The sequence below is a fragment of the Nicotiana tabacum genome, chromosome 21 (genome assembly GCF_000715075.1).
Source record: "Nicotiana tabacum cultivar K326 chromosome 21, ASM71507v2, whole genome shotgun sequence".
Classification (NCBI taxonomy): Eukaryota; Viridiplantae; Streptophyta; class Magnoliopsida; order Solanales; family Solanaceae; genus Nicotiana; species Nicotiana tabacum.
In genome coordinates this window covers 18,809,915-18,826,941 of record NC_134100.1, presented here as the reverse complement: position 1 = coordinate 18,826,941, position 17,027 = coordinate 18,809,915, and the positions used below count along the sequence as shown (strand labels likewise).

Here is a 17,027-nt window from a genome sequence, read left to right as displayed (position 1 = left end):
TACTAAAATTACCCATTAATGTAAGGAAGTAATTGTAATTATCATGTGTAGTGACATGGTAGGGCCCCATATGTCAACATATAGTAATTGAAAATTTTGACTAGTGGTACTAGTTCTTTGTGAAAATGGAAGTCTGGCTTGTCTAGCCATGGGGCAAATGGAACAAATGAATGGTTGTTTAGGTGAGAAATTTACAGGTATGGAGGATATTCCTATCATTTTGACAAAGGAAACATGGACAAGCCTATTATGCCACAAGACATTTACATCATGTTTATCTAACATAGTTGAAGACTCATTCTTATTATTGTGAATGGAAGTATTTACATTTACTAAATAAGGATGTGAATGAGTAGGACTTCTGAAGACTCCACTATTTACACTAGTAGAATAAAAACAATTGTAACAAGAAATTGACACATTAGCATTTGAAACAGTACTTTTATCCTTCAGACACTTGGAACATAGGTAGTATAGTCCCTCCTTGCTACTACCAATCACCTGAGGCCTCTTCACTGAAGGGGCCTGCAACAGACACAGTGCATCAGTAAAGAACACAATACACTTGAGATGTGTTGCATGAGAATGGACAGAAATCAGGTTGTACTTAAAGGATGGAACATAAAGGACTTTGTGTAGAGTAATTTCAGAACTGAGTATCGCATCTCCAAATTCAAGCACTTTCACCCTATATCCATTTGGTAAGCTTATCAATAGAGGGTGTGGTAGTGTTGTAATATTACTAAGTGCAGTTTTATTAAAGGTCATATGGTTAGAAACTCATGAGTCTATGATCCAAAAGTCAGTCTTAGATTCGAAACATTTGCATGATGGTTTGTCAAAATCCATCGAAGAAGTGCAGACTACAATACCTGCAAAGTTGACAGCACCACTGGTAATATTGGCATTGCTGGGAGATCCTCCTGTCTGGAATTGTTGCAGCAAATTCGCTATCTGCCAGTATTGTTCTTTTGTCAAGCTGATATTTTGATTCTTATCATGCATAGTTGGATCATCTTCCTTCTCCTGGAGTAGATCAGCAGGGACTCCATGTACATTTGCCATAGCTCCCTTTCTTCTATTGAATTTGTGACCTTGTGTCTAACTCGAATTATAACCCTGGTTGAATTGTTGAATGTTGGTGCGATTTAAGTTTTGTCTATTGTATGAATTGCTCTGGGAATACCCATGTAGCTTGTAGCATTTTTCCTTTGTATGACCTGTCCTTTTTGCAGTAGTCGCAGAATGGTCGACCCTTATTATTGGCAGTGTAATGTGTTTTAAAATTCCTAGCTCCAAAGGGATTTTGATGTTGTTAAGGTGTAGTATTCACAAGAATTGAAGTAGACTCGAGGTTCAGCTGATTGCTTGGTCTTAATTCCCTCTGCTTTTCCTTTTGTACTAACAGGGAGAAAGTCTGTGCCAAGGATGGTAAAGGTTTCATCATCAAAATGCATGTTTCCTCGCATTGTTGTGTAAACTTCATTTAAGCCCAAACACATGTGCCTTATGCATAGTTTCCTTTGATCCACACGCACAAACACATGTGCACTGAGATTTGGCACTCAGATTGCTCAGTTCTTCCCATAACATTTCCATTCGTGTGTAATGGGCAGTGATGTCCAAAGAGCCTTGAACAAGATCGTTAATCTCCTTTTGGATCTAATACAACTTCGCACAATTTGTTTGATCATATTGATCTTCCAGTTCCCTCCATAGCTCTACTGAATCATTGACATACTCAACACTGTCAAAAATCTCCTTTGCGAGGGAATTAAGAATCCGGGAAGTTATCATATCGTCGCATCTCTCCCATTAACAAAATTGAGGTGAATTGGGGGCAAGTTTCCTACAATCTCCATTTACGAACCCTAATTTGTTTTTGATTGATAGGGATCGCAACACACTCCTCCTCCACGACCTATACCCAATTCCTCCAAATGGAACCGGCACTAGCGTCACTCCGGGACTATCCGAAGGATGAATGTATAGAGGACTGCTCACATTCGATGACTGGTTGATCATTTCTACTCGTATTGGGGGTGAGTTCTTCGGTTTGATCGATAGCCATTGAAAAGCTCTAAACAATGAAATTGATGAATGTTCCAAACGATTTAGTGAATAAACAGACCGATTTTGTGGAAGATATCGTCACTTCGTACAACAATTGCAGATTGGAGTCACGAAACCAAACCCTAGCAGATGACGGGGAAAGAGAGGTCTTGAGACAAAAAAATCCGGCAAATTTCGAGCAAACGCGTTCTGCTGGCTCTGATACCATATCAAGATTATCATATTGAAGAAGAATTGGAGCTCACAGAGGAGCTCCAATGGAGGTTCTAAAAGGTTCTGAGTAAAGAAAATATCTGAGAGTAGAGAAAATGAAAAGTTGTAAAATGCAACTCTACTACTATTCTCATTATTATCATGTGTATATATGTACATGTGTGTATTTGAAAATACAAGTATCTAAAATACAAAACAACTAACTCACTATATAAAAGCTATAACTACATGTTGACTCAGCATATTATAATTAATTTATCTTTTAACTAACTAACTATATCTCAATAACAAATACTTCCTTATCTTTAATAAGAAGTTGTGGATTCGAATTTTGGATATAAAATTGCTTTTATTAGACAGTACATTACTTTTAATGTGAGATTCTTCAGCATAAATTCAAATTTAATCAGATTTCAATGCGAGTACCACGCCAAAAAAAAGTAATTTTAACCTTTTCCAACACGTAAATAAATAAATAAACTACATCATGTGTAAACTGCAAAAAAAAAAAAATCTACATAAAAAAGGTGAAACAAAAATATCCAGTAGCAGTGACTCGGTCAGTCGGTCATTGCAAATTGACAATACGTGGCAGAAAAAGAGAACACCTCGTTACATATACCTTCCAAAATACGGCCACGTTTCTTATTTTACCTTTCCAAATAAACCGCTCTTTCAATTTTCAAGTTTGAAACCCCACAAACCTCGACCTTTATATCTTCTTCTTTCACTCCAACTCTTTCGCAATTCATTACACAACACAAAAAGGGGAAAAAAAGTGTTTCAAACTTAGTAGTATTTCTGAGGATCAATAGAAATGGCGAAGAGGACAGCGTTGTTTATACTATGGGTGGCGGCGATGTTATGTTTATGTTGGTGTTGGGGGGAGGAAGCTGTGGAAAATGCCAAACAGAGAACAAATTTGGCAACTGGAGAAATGAAGATAGAAGGGGAAAAGTTTAAGCAAAGCGCCGAAGAAGTAATGCATAATGCTAAAGAGAAGGCTGATTCTTTGGGTGATTGGGCCTCTGGCAAATTCTCCCAGTAAGATATTTCATATTACTAATTGATTACCAGTACTCACTATTTGTTGTTTCTTTCGTTTTGGTTATCTTTTCTTGATGTAGTTATTGCTTGTTGTTACTATTTCTTTATCTTTTCTTGATGTAGTTATAGCTCGTTGTTATCTTTTCTTGAGCCGGGAGTATATAGGAAATAGCTTTTTAGGTGGGCTAAGGTCTGCGTATACGCTACCTCCTACTCGTGGTAGTGATATCGTGGTAGTGATATCGCTAAATTTCGCTTAGCCTTTTAATTGATTACCAGTACTATATTGCAGCCTTTTTGTTAAATGCTATAGAGTTTAATTTTAACGCACTAACTGCAAACATTAATTTATACCATCAAGTTTAAGACTACAAGTTTAACTTGAGTTTAATTTTCAAAATGTGCAATGTAGGTTTAAGATTATAAGTTTTAAAAGTTCTCTTCTTAAATTTTGCGAACAATTTGGTAAGGAGGGAGTATGCGATATCTAGGAGGGAAACGAATGGAAGCTCCATGCATAGCCAATATGTTGTTATTCCCTTCTTTAAATTAATGTAAGGATCTAATTTACTAACTCTGTTATATTGGCTTTTCTCTTTAAAATAGGAAAAAGAAGCTCCTGCCAAGGTGTTATGTGGATCTAAATTTAAATTACCTGCTTATGGAAAAATTAGGAAACAACTTTTTTTGAGTTCCATTTTCTAGATATCCATTGGACAATATGAATGATATTAAATTCTGAATATGTTTAAAGTTATAAACTACTTCGGATTTGGTGAGAAAAGGTGTAGAAATTATTTCGGTTGATAATGCAATGCTCAGTGGAGTTGTAGGTTTTACCAAGTAAATGTAGTTTGCTTGTTTACTATAAAAGGTTCCCTCTTTTATGATATCTTGATAGAACAACATATATTCAGCTACTCAAAGCAGTATTTAACATGTTGATTGTTGCCTGATGGCATTCTAATTAACGTATTGTATTCGAGTCTCAAAATCTATATGGGATTTTAATTACTTTAATTTTAGGTATCAAGAAGATGCAAGAGATGAAGCCCACGGATTGATGGATAGAGCAAGAGATGCAGTAGCAGACGCTAAAGATTCTATCAGTTCAACCGCATATGGTAATTTTTTCCTTTCCTCTACAAAGACGAAGATGTAGCAGAACGCCAAAGGAATTTTCCCTCGGATACTTCTAAACATTTTGAAAGAGTTGTATACTAATTGGTTTTGCTTGCAGGAACCCAAAGAGAAGCTTCTCAAAAAGCTAGCAGGATGGCAGGCGTGGCATCTGACAAATTAGGTGATGCGAAGAATCTTGCTTCGGAGAAGGGGAATGAAGCAATGGATGCAGCAGCTGATATTGCTCATCGTGCAACGGAGAGAGGGAAACATGGTGCATATGGTGCATATGAATTTGCATCGGAGAAAGCAGGTAATGCCATACAATGGTTGATTGTATATAAATTGTTGAATTTCCTTGATACGAGGGATGCTAGTGTAGTGGCAAAACATAGTGATTATGTTAAACCACATGTTCGGGTCAAATCTTGGGTGTGACATTCTAGCATTATCGTAGGTGTGATATTCTAGCATGATTTTGAAGTTCCATTATTAAAATTATTGGCTTTGCCACTGACATGTCCATGGCTTCTGGTTTGGCAGGTGACGCCAGCGATAAAGCCAAAGAAAAAGCTCATGATGCTTATATCTCTGACTCGGATAAGGTAGGGAATGCGATGAACACGGCCTCGGACATGGCAGCCGATGCCAAAGAAGGAACCAAACATAAAGCTTCTGAGGCCTATGAATTCGCCTCTCAAAAGGTGGATGACGCAAAAGGAAAAGCTCATGATGTTTATGACTCTGCCTCGGATAAGGCAGGGCATGCGATGAACACAGCCTCGGACATCGCAGCCGACGCCAAAGAAGGAACCAAACATAAAGCTTCTGAGGCCTATGATTTTGCCTCTCAGAAAGTGGGCGATGCCATGAACGCAGCTTCCCAAATGGGCAGTGACGCCAAGGGAAAAATGCAGGATAAGACAGGTCAAGCAATGGACAAGGCTTCAGAAATGGCGGGCGATGCCAAAGAGATGGGAAAAGATAACGCCTATAATGCTTACGGATATGCGTCTGATAAGATGAATCAAGCAAAGGACATGGCCTCTAATAGTGCTGTTAATGCAAAAGATACAATGAAAGATAAAGCATCCGATGCCTATGATGTCGCCCCGAGTAAGACTGACCAAACCATAAAAATGGCTACTGACAAGGCCAAAGATGCAAAAAACACAACCACGGAAGTATTGGCCGATGGGAAAGATAATGCTTTTGGCAAATATGAAGATGCAAAATCAAATGTTCGCGAAACTTACAAGTCCGCCAAGGATACCATGAATGAAAAAGCCAAGGAAAAGTATGAAGCTGCCAAAGAGAAGGCTTCAGATGCTGCAGGCAACCTTGGAAACAAGATGAGAACTCGCACTACAGAATTATGAAAAATTACTAGAAATAAGAAATCTTCACGCACAGAAATCTTTTGAAGCCGTCAGGGTCTTCTTGTGAGTAGCTGAGATAGTACTGCTATGTTTCTTTTGTTTTCTGTAACTGTCTTTTGTATGTAGACTTTGTAGGTTAGGGAAGTCGCTAACCCAACTAAGTTCTGTACGTTTTTTGCTTAGGTTGTCATAAATAATTATGCTCTAGTGTAGCATGACGATGGGTTTTTTCTAAATTCCGTCTTTGCGTACACGCTGTGTGAGATTATATTGGCTATGTGTTGTTGTTGTTTGCTTGAGCCTTCCCTTGTTTAGTTTGGAGCATTGATGTATTACCAGAACGTCTGTTTGACACATATTTAACCAAATCTAAACTAGTATATTGTGATAAAAGGGCCTTTTGTAAGAACGAAATCTTTCAATAAAAGAAGAGAGAGATCTATATATAGAATTGGGTTGGCTTATGGCATCTTAAGAATGTTAAGGCTTATGGAGGATTATGAGTAAAATATAAAGTTGGGCTGAAACAACTAGGGGAAAACACGAGTTGTTCCCTCGCACGATATATTTCATTGTTTAAAAAAAATTACTCATCCTTGCATAGGTACCATACTAATTTTCTCATCGTTCCAATTTTTATTGGATGGGAGGATAAATCTCATTACATCTATTGTTAGTGTATTACAAAATATAAACCATGACCAAACAAACATACGCATGAAAGGCACAGAAAGATTATATTAAGAATACAGACCAGCATTTCATTTAAACTACTTTAACAGTGTAAAATATTATTACAGTAACAATGGAAGAATGCTCTAATTCTAGTAAGTACTGCACCAGGGAGTTGGGTAGCTCTCTCGGTGAACTATTCAAACATCCGACGTGTAGGAAGTAGCGAAGTCAAGAATTTAAGGGAATTCAAAAAAAATGCAAAAATCACGCCTAATATACGAACCTAACTAAGAGGATTCAATAATTTATATTTAGAGGCAATGCCGGGATCTAAAGCTTATGAGTTCGGAATTTTAATCCTTATAAGTTGTTGGCTTCTAAATTAATAATTTATACATATTAAATGAGTTTCTTAAAACAAATACAGGGTTAGAACAAAAATTATGTCAAAATTTTAGCGATCGAAAATCAACGTGCAATTGTTATCGTGCAACGCACGTTCATAGAAACTAGTTATTATAAAAGCACGAATAATTTATGTTAAATGTTGAACAACTAAAATATTCTCGAAACATTGATAGACTTTTATGCCCTTAAAATTTTGAGTTAAAGATGGATGTAATTGTAATATTCAAATATTACCTCAAGAATAGAATTCTAATATATTTATGAATTTCAATAAACTCCTAATATATTTATACTATACTTGTCATTTGATAAACAACTTGCATAAAAAAATTGTTGCATTCTTTAACCAATGTATAAATTTATTCGTATCATTCTGTAATTTTAAAATATTTTGTTCCATTTTGTGATGATTATCACAACGTTATTATGATTTGGTTTGCATTAAAAATATATAACTTTTATTTTAAGCAACTCATTATCTAACTCTAACATTTATTTATGGTATGCGTTTGTAATATTTGACATAAGGTATTTGTGTAATGCACGAGCATAGAGATTATTTATCTATATTATTATAAAAGTAAGAATAATTTATGCTAAATATTGAACGACTAATATATCACCGAAATGTTGATCGACTTTTATGCCCTTAAGTATTTGTAATAATTTAAGGATCTAATTACAAATTATCAAATGATGGAATTCTTATCCAATTTAAACTATAAATACACCGACCCTACAAAGTTGATCCTACTTGAATTAGAAAGGCATGTCCATAATTTTCTTTTAAAAAAAAAAAGTGTTGTTCCTAATCACAACAAATACGTAATTTTGTGGGAGAATAGGAGAATCCTTGTTGGAGAGCTTTTTTCTTTCTTATTTACATTAGGAATTTTAAGAACTCCTTTTTACCTTTTTATTGTGCAAGAAACTTCATATAAATTTCATTCATTCCTGGAAAGTGATTTCGTTTTATTTATGTGTTAGGAAATCTTCTATAAATATTAATATTTTTTCTTCGAATAAAATATCATGATTCCTTCTTGAATAGGTATTTTTTCCTTTCACGATAGAATATTTGGGAAGTTCTTCGATATCTTTTATTTATTTAGTTAAGAACTTATAGAATATAAGATCTCATGTGCATTTTAACTAGAGATTAAATTAATCAGAACTGGAGATGAATTTACAGATTGGATTGATCATGATTGGAGTTAAATTATTTTCTATCGATATTTATTTTGAATATTTGTATAGTTAAGAATTTATATTTTATTAAATATGGCTTTTGTAATAATTGATATAGAATAATGTGCAACACAGAAAAAAATGATACCAACAGAAGGTATGAATGACTAGATGACCTTCCTATTTTTGGTTTCTTTGTTACTAATGTATCTTGAGTGAGTATGATTTTCATGTATATGAATTATTAAGGCTTAGTTAAATCAAAGAAAATTATTGAATCAGAAAAATAATGTTAAATATTGTTGTATTCTTTAAGTGATTTTACAACTTTAATTGCATAATTATATAATTCCATAATATTTAGTTCTATGTTATCATTTCATTGTGCCAAAACATTATTAATTTGTTCGTTTGGATTGTTTGGATTGTATTTTATATCTTTTCTGTTCTAAGGAAACAAATTATTAAACTTTGTACATATTGAATTTCGTACATATTCAGTTGCAATTAATTTTAGAATATTATGCAATTGAAAGCTTATTATTTTTTATATGCGTTTTATAATAATATTTGACATAGGATATTCATGCATGACGATGCAAATCTTGTTTTGGATAAATCTGTCTGTTTACTTATATATATATATATATATTTCCACCGTCTTTAATTTGTGGACAATGGAGTTATATTCTGTTAGATGGAATTGGTTCAAAGAATCACTGACTTTTAAATTGTGTCTCAACTTGTCGAATTGTTTTAATCCACATGTAGTGAATGAGTAAATAAATAAAAAATAAAAATAAAAAGGCAACCTGGTACATTAAGTTCTTATTATTATGCGTGAGGTCCGAAAAAGGTCTGGAGCATAAAGGTCTATTGTACACAGTCTTACCCTGTATTTTTGCAAGAGACTATTTTCACGGTTCGAACCCCTAACCTCCTGGTCACATGAAGGCAACTAACTTTATCAGTTACGCCAAGGCTCCCCTATTATGTATAACCAAAAAAAAAAAAGTAACTAGTGCACCTAAATGAAGAAGGACACAGCTAGCAAGATTTGAACTTAAACTTTATTTTGATTTCTTCCCCTGCGGCTTTTTTATGATTTCATCAACGTACATTATACCTTTGCCTTTATAAACTTCAGGAGGTGTACAACTCCTTATAGAAGCAGCAAATTGATGTACCCTCTCTTCGTCAATCCCAGCACAGCAGATGACATTAGGTTTGAAACAGAACACACGAACTGCAGGAGGAACAGTCAGTTCAGCCTCATGGCTATTACCCAGCTTTAGGTATAAGAGACGACCTTCGGATTCTGCCCTAGCCTTGAAACCAACTCCGACAGTCTTGAGAAAGCGAAAGAATTTAGCTTCCATACGACTAAAAATTATCAATCAGCTGAAATGGGAGGTAATATGCAGAAAGCTACATCAATATGAGACCTGCAACAACAACTGCAACACCATAAGAACGACATCGACAACAACAGTAACAACTATTACTACGCCTCAAATTCAAGCAAGTTGAGTCGGCAAGATGAATCCATATCGTTCTATTTAAGCTCGTCTACATCCATATTAGATAAAATAAAATTAGAAGGCACTAGAAATTCTCTACATTTTCTACTGGCATCAAAAGCCACATCAATAGAGTAAAAGTTGAAGGTCAACAAAAGAAAGGACATTATTTCCTTTGGTGGGAGTTTTAGCATGGACAAGACCATGGGAATAATAATTACTCCCTTCGTTCTAATTTATGTGAACATGTTTGACCGGGCACGGAGTTTAAGAAAAAATGAAGACTTTTGAAATTTGTGGTCCTAAACAAGTCAAAAAGGGGCCCAGAGTATTTGTGTGGTTATAAAAGCTTCTCATTAACGGAGAATTGTAAGTTTAAGCTAAATTGTTTCCAAATTTAGAAAGGGGTCATTCTTTTTTGAACGAACCAAAAAGAAAATAGGTTCACATAAACCGGAACGGGTGGAGTAAATATTTCTGATTAAGGATGAAAGCAAAACTAAAAAAGAATGTATTATGCATATAGCAAGTTTACCTATTTGCAAGTATAATATTGCTTGAATAATAATAAACTATTCATTTTTTAATAATAATAAAATGTCAAATTAGTTTGATTTAGAAAAAAAAATAAGAAAACTTAAGCGGGACGGGGACGGGTTAAAAACTGAAAACATAGCTATGCGGGGCGGGATGGGTGAAAAAGAAAACTGAAAAAATAGCTATGCGGGCCGGGCGGGTTAAGACAAACCCGCACCGCACGGCACCGCCATCAATGGGAGATTTCGGACTTCTAACATTGCAGTTGCACGAAATTATCAAACTACTCCCCAAAGTATGATTCAGGATCAAATCTTGGCATCCCTGGCAAAAGATGTGAAATTCGTGTGTTGCTGAAAATGCCAACTAATAGATAAATGATCACTTCTAGAGGAAATAAAGGAAACCAGTAATCACTTCTCTATTTCATCGCTCAATCCCCCTCGCAATTAAGTAATTTCGATAATAGAAGTTTCCATAAAATTGATTATTACAACTAACAACGACGACAAGTAATGGGAAGCAAACACGAATACAAATTATTGCAAATATAACAAAGAATTGGAGAAGGAACTCACAGTTCGGATTTCGTCGCCGATTGGAAATGGGAAAAACTGGTGTTAACTTCAGCCGGAAATTTGGAATCATTCCTGAACCAGGCTAGATAAGTAGAAATGGCGTGGATAGTCACTTTTTAAAGTGGTATTTACTTAAAATTAGTCACTACTCTATTAAAATTAATAAGAAAAAACGGTGTTATCATTACTTCTATCTCTTTTCCTTCCCAAACATTGTACTACAAACTGAAAAACGAAGAAGCAGAATGACACACAAAAAGTTTACAAGGAAAAATTCTAGATCGCGAAGTGCTAAGTGAAAAAGAGAGAAGGAGAGATGGGTTACGCTGACGCCATTCTTTGTCGAGTTGAATGAGCTGATCGACGAGACCGACGTCGGCAAAAATGCGACGTTGAGATTCACGAATGATCTCTATCCTTAAAGAAAGCATTACACATGAAGAAGAGTAGGCTTGCTTCTTTCAAGGCCACTCTACTGAATTCCTGACAGCAAACGAGCGGAATACTTGACCCAGGAAATACCCCGAGAAAGAGGGATCGGGATTATGTCCCTTGTCTTCTCTGAACATATTGAATCAAATTAGCTATTGGGATGTGTTTGTACTGCTATTGGGAAGCTGTATTCCTTACTTGAGTTTGTTTTGTGGGGATTAAACGAAAATCAAATTCAATTTCTGAAATATCCTTAACTTTTGGACATTAAGCGAAATAAGTATACGGTAGGACATTATTTTCTAAATGTGCTGAAATATTGAACTAGGAATTTGATATTGAGGACAAACGTTTTTGAAATGTCCTTAACTTCTAGACAAAAGTTAAGGACAATAGGTTATGAACTTACAGTTACAAGATCAAAAGTTAAGGACAATAGGTTAGACTAACAAGCTTAAAAGTTAAGGACAATAGGTCTTGAACTTAGGCTAAGAAGCCCAAAAGTTAAGGACATGTAGTCCTGAACTTACAGTTACAAGTTCAAAAGTTAAGGATAGGAAGTCCGAAGTCTTTAACTTTTGAACTTGTAACTGTAAGTTCAAGACTTCATGACTATAAATGTCCTTAACTTTTGAACTTGGAACTCGAATTTCACGACCACCTATCCTTAATTTCTGTGCTTGTAACCCTAAGTTAAGGACTACTTGTCCTTAACTTTTGAACTTGTAAGTCTAAGTTTAGGACCTATTGTCCTTAACTTTTGAGCTTGTTAGTCTAAGTTCAGGACCAAGTGTCCTTAACTTTTGAACTTGTAACTGTAAGTTGAGGACCAAGTGTCCTTAACTTTTGAGCTTGTTAGTCTAAGTTCAGGACCTATTGTCCTTAACTTTTGGACATCTTAGCCCAAGTTCAGGACATATTGTCCTTAACTTTTGAGCTTGTCAGTCTAAGTTCGGGACTTCAGGACCTATTGTGCTTAACTTTTGATCTTGTAACTGTAAGTTTAGGACCTATTGTCCTTTAACTTTTATCCAAAAGTTAAGGACATTTCAAAAACTTTTGTCCTCAATATCAGATTCCTAGTTCAATATTTCAGGACATTTAGAAAATAATGTCCTAACGTTTACTTATTTCGCTTAATGTCCAGAAGTTAAGGATATTTCAAAAACTGAATTTGATTCTCGTTTAATCCCCACAAAACAAACTCAAGTAAGGAATACAGCTTTCCAATAGCAGTACAAACACATGTCAATAGCTAATTTGATTCAATCTGTTCAGAGAAGACAAGGGACATGATCCCGAGATCATTCGTGAATCTCAACGTCGTCGTTTTCCCGACGTCGGTCTCCTCGATCAGCTCATTCAACTCGACAAAGAATGGTGTCAGCGTATTCCATCTCTCCTTCTCTCTTTTTCACTTAGCACTTCGCGATCTAGAATTTTTCCCTATAAACTTTTTGTGTGTCATTCTGCTTCTTCGTTTTTCAGTTTGTAGTACAATGTTTGGGAAGGAAAAGAGATAGGAGAAAGGGTAACATCGTCTTTTTATATTAATTTTAATAGAGTAGTGGCTACTTTTGCTCAGCATTAAAAATATTGGATAAAAAGTAAATACCTGTCACGACCCGGACTTCCCACCGTTGGGAGTCGTGATGACACCTACTAGTGAAAGTTAGGCAAGTCAACCAATTGAATTATTTACCTTGTTTCCATTCTAAATCCATTAACAATTAAGAACCAACAGTTATCAATCAACAAAATTTACTAAGCGGAAGATTAAATTTCAAGTTTAATAATATTGCAAATATCATTCCATAACAAATCTACCCAAGACTGGTGTCACAACTTCACAGACTGTCTAGGAGTACTACAAATAAAGGTCTGAAAGAAATAAATACAACACTATCTCTGGGAATACATGAAAGAAACGGGAATAGTAGATAGAAGGAGACGCCTGCAAGACTACCTCGGGTCGCATGATGAACAAGAAACAGCAATCTCCACTCCGAAATCTACAACATTGGGATCTTCATAAAAGAGTGCATAGTGTAGTATCAGCACAACTGACCCCATGTGTTGGTAAGTGTTGAGCCTAACCTCGGCGAAGTAGTGACGAGGCTAGGACCAGACTACCAAATAAACTTGTGCAGTTAAATCATATACATCAGAAATTGAAGCAGATAATTACGACTAAAGTTGGGCGGGGGAAACATACTGATAACAATAGAACAATAGTAGAGAAATGTAAGGAATGTTATACATCAATTACCAGCAAAGATAAGGAAATAAGAAGAACGAGTACACATGTAATACCGTTGCAGGCGTTCAACCCTATCCCATCTCATACAGTACCGTTGCATTGCACTCGCATTTCATATTATACCGTTGTAAGTGTGCAACCCGCTCCTATTTCATATATTACCATTGCAGGCATGCAACCCGCTCCCATTTCATAATATTGCCGTTGCAGGCGTGCAACCTCCTCCCATTTCATATATTTCCATTGCAGGCATGCAACCCGCTCCCATTTCATATGTTACCGTTGCAGACGGGAAACCCTCATTTCATATGTTACTGTTGCAGGCATGCAACCCACTCCCTTTTCATTTATCAATACCAATCATAGCAGAATATGGGCAAGGGAACAATAATATAACAACAACATCCGGCAAGGGAACAAAAATATGACAACAACATTCCGGCAAGGGAACAATAATGATAATCCTCATGTGAAACACAATAAATCTCAACGGAGTCACAACAATTACAATACAAGACTCACGGGAATGCTTGACACCGACGTATAGATACTCGTCACCATGCCTATACTTCGTACTCCACAATTAGCACATAGCAAATAAGACACAACTCCTAATCCCTCAAGCTAAGGTTAGACCAAACACTTACCTCAATGCCACGAACACAACTCAAGCCTCAACTATCATTTTCCCTCTTGATTCCACCACCAACTCGCTCGTATCTAGCCACAAGTTACTTAATACTATTAATAAGTGCTCAATGAAACATTTCTAATGTATGGAAATAAGTTTTCTAAAGTTTTTCCCAAAAAGTCAAAAATCAACCCCGGGCCCGCTTGGTCCAAACCCGAAATTCAGACCAAAACCCGATTACCCATTCACCCCCGAGCCCGAATATATAATTAGTTTTGGAATCCGACCTCAATTTGAGGTCTAAATCCCCAAATTTCAGTATTCTTAGGTTTTACCCAAATTCCCCAATTCCACCATGAAAACCCTAGATTCTAGGATGAAATCTTGTAAAAAGAAGTTAAGGAGTAAAGAAAATGAGTTAGAAATCACTTACTAATGTTTTGGAGAAGAAAGGTTGTTTGAAAAATCGCCTCTTATGTTTTTGGGGTTTTGAAAAATAAAAAATAACTGAAAATCTCGTTTAAATATACCCCTCTCAGACCCCCTGTGCGGACTGCACAAAAAGGAGTGCAGCCGCGGAGCTCACAATGTTGACTGTAGTGGTATCATTTAGTATTTTGGCCATAACTTCCTCTACAGATGTCCAAATTGTGCTTTCTTTACCTTTCTGGAATAGACACGAAGAGCTACAACTTTTATTTTTGAATCATCTCAAAATTCCTTGTAGATCAAAAGATATAGGCTTCTGAAGTCAGACTAGTGAAATTCTTACTCACCGCGGACTGCACAAAAAGGAGCGCGGCCGCAAAGGCCCCTCTGTGGTCAGCACAAAATCAATGCGGTCAGCACTGGCAGGTAGGGGTGTCAATGGATATTCAAAAACCGACTAAACCGATCGAACCGTACCGTACCGAACCAATTTTTAGGTTTCTTTTAATAAAACTATAAGTTTTTATATAAATATATAACTGAACCGATAATTAGGGTAGGTTTTTTATTTTATAAAAATAAACCAAAAAATACCGAACCGAACCGAATAAATTTACAATGTAAAAAAATATGTTTATATATTATGTTTAAAAATGATAAAGCATAAAAAAATTTCGGGACCTTGGAATTATGAAATAGTTACAAGCCAACAAGTAATTAAACTTAAAATCCTAATTCCCAAATCTATTATGCTACTCCTATTGAAACTAAATTATTTCTGCATGTTCACTAGTAAAACACAAGGTATTGTAGCGATTATGAGTAGAAAGCTACAATGTATTGAATATGTTTCCTTTCGTATGATTTAGATTTATCTTTTTGAATATTTAATCTTCTATAGACTTTATTCTTGAGATCCAGCTTGGTTAATATCTTTCCACTCGTGTGATTTATATTTTTTTGTATTTGCTTAGTTTCTTTTACACTGATGTAGAATAGTTGATGGATCTATACTCCAGCCATCTTTTATATTTTCTTAATTTATCACCTTTTAAACTGTAAAAATATCTAGAGAGTTTTGCTAAGTCCTATAAAAGTACGTATGTTATTGCATTCTACTTCTAGTAGTGATTTTTACATGATATGTAAAAAAAATTACCGAATATTTACCGAACCATACCTATACCGAAGAGAAAGCGACATTAAATGGACGGTTTTGGAAAGTCTAATTTTAGTGATACATAATAGAATAACCGAAAAATTGGTATGGTACTCAACATTTTCATCAAGAACTCTCAAAGTTCATAACTCTTCAACCGGAAGTCCAACTTACGTCAAATAAACTCCGTTTTCACCAAATTTTACATCATTTAAATACTATAACAAGTTTATACCGGGCTTAACCAAAATACGGGCCCGATACCAATGGTTTCAAACATTAATTCTTTTCTTCATTTCTTAGATAATTCCGCAAAATAATTTCTTCCAAAAATTGATTTCTAAGGCTTGGGACCTCGGAATTCATTTTCGGGCATACGCCTAAGTCCCATATTTTACTGCGGACCTCCCGGGATCATCGGAACACGGATCCAGGTCTGTTTGCTCAAAATATTGACCAAAGTCAACCAAAAATTAAATTTTTAACTCTAAACATTTCTATTTCTCATTTTTTCACATAAAAGGCTTTCCGGATATGGGTCCGGACCACGCACGCAAATCAAGGTAAGGTAAAAAGGAGGGTTTTTTAGACCTCGGAACACTGAATTTACTTGCTACCCCACGCTATTTCTACTCCAAAAGACCTATTATTCCAAGAGATCATTACACAAATAGCCGGTTGTTTTATTATATATATATATATATATATATATATAAATTATGCATATATTATACTTTCACCGGTTATTTTTAGTTTAAGTTGGATGAGCAACTATTTGATTAGTTCTTCATTAAAAAATTAAGAGTGGCATTGAAGTGTCATATTTATGTAAATCACCCTAAAGAAGCAGCAGCTCATCGGGGAAGTGAACAGTTAGCCACTAATTAGAGATGTTTTTACTCTTTAGCCACAACAACCCAGTGTAATCCCACAAGTGGGGTCTGGGGAGGGTAATATGTACGCAGACCTTACCTCTACCCCGAGGGGCAGAGAGGCTGTTTCCAGGAGACCCTCGGCTCAAAGAGGCAACAAGAGACACTATATTAGTATTATCAATAGACTCATAATAAAATAACATAAAATACCATAAAATCCATAACATAACATAAATACCATAAAATAACAAAGTAACAGCAATATAAGAGATATAGGAAATACGAGAAAGATGTAAGGTATTAATACACAGCAGATAAAGCCCATCATCAGTAGTTGATCAATAGCATCCTAAGACTAATTCCTAACTGGCTAGTCTCACTCTAGTGCGCTGTAAAAAAGACATCACAATTTCCTCTAACCTACAACCTTAATGCTCGATCTCCACAATTCTCTGTTTAGGGCCATGTCCTCAGTAACCCTAAGTCGCGCCATATCCTGCC

General features: G+C 35.6%; 2 protein-coding genes across 2 annotated transcripts; one reads left to right on the top strand and one right to left on the bottom strand.

The window, feature by feature from the left end:
• The first annotated feature begins 2,970 nt into the window (after positions 1 to 2,970).
• Positions 2,971 to 6,085, top strand: LOC107768903 (uncharacterized). Its single transcript, XM_016588067.2, has 4 exons — positions 2,971 to 3,330; positions 4,360 to 4,457; positions 4,574 to 4,768; positions 4,999 to 6,085. The coding sequence occupies exons 1-4, from the start codon at positions 3,104 to 3,106 to the stop codon at positions 5,832 to 5,834; spliced, it is 1,356 nt and encodes a 451-aa protein (XP_016443553.1). The 5' UTR covers positions 2,971 to 3,103; the 3' UTR covers positions 5,835 to 6,085.
• Positions 6,086 to 9,175: 3,090 nt separating this feature from the next.
• Positions 9,176 to 9,484, bottom strand: LOC107768905 (large ribosomal subunit protein uL6m-like). Its single transcript, XM_075241730.1, has one exon. It carries the CDS (start codon positions 9,482 to 9,484, stop codon positions 9,176 to 9,178), a length of 309 nt encoding a protein of 102 aa, XP_075097831.1.
• Positions 9,485 to 17,027: the final 7,543 nt, after the last annotated feature.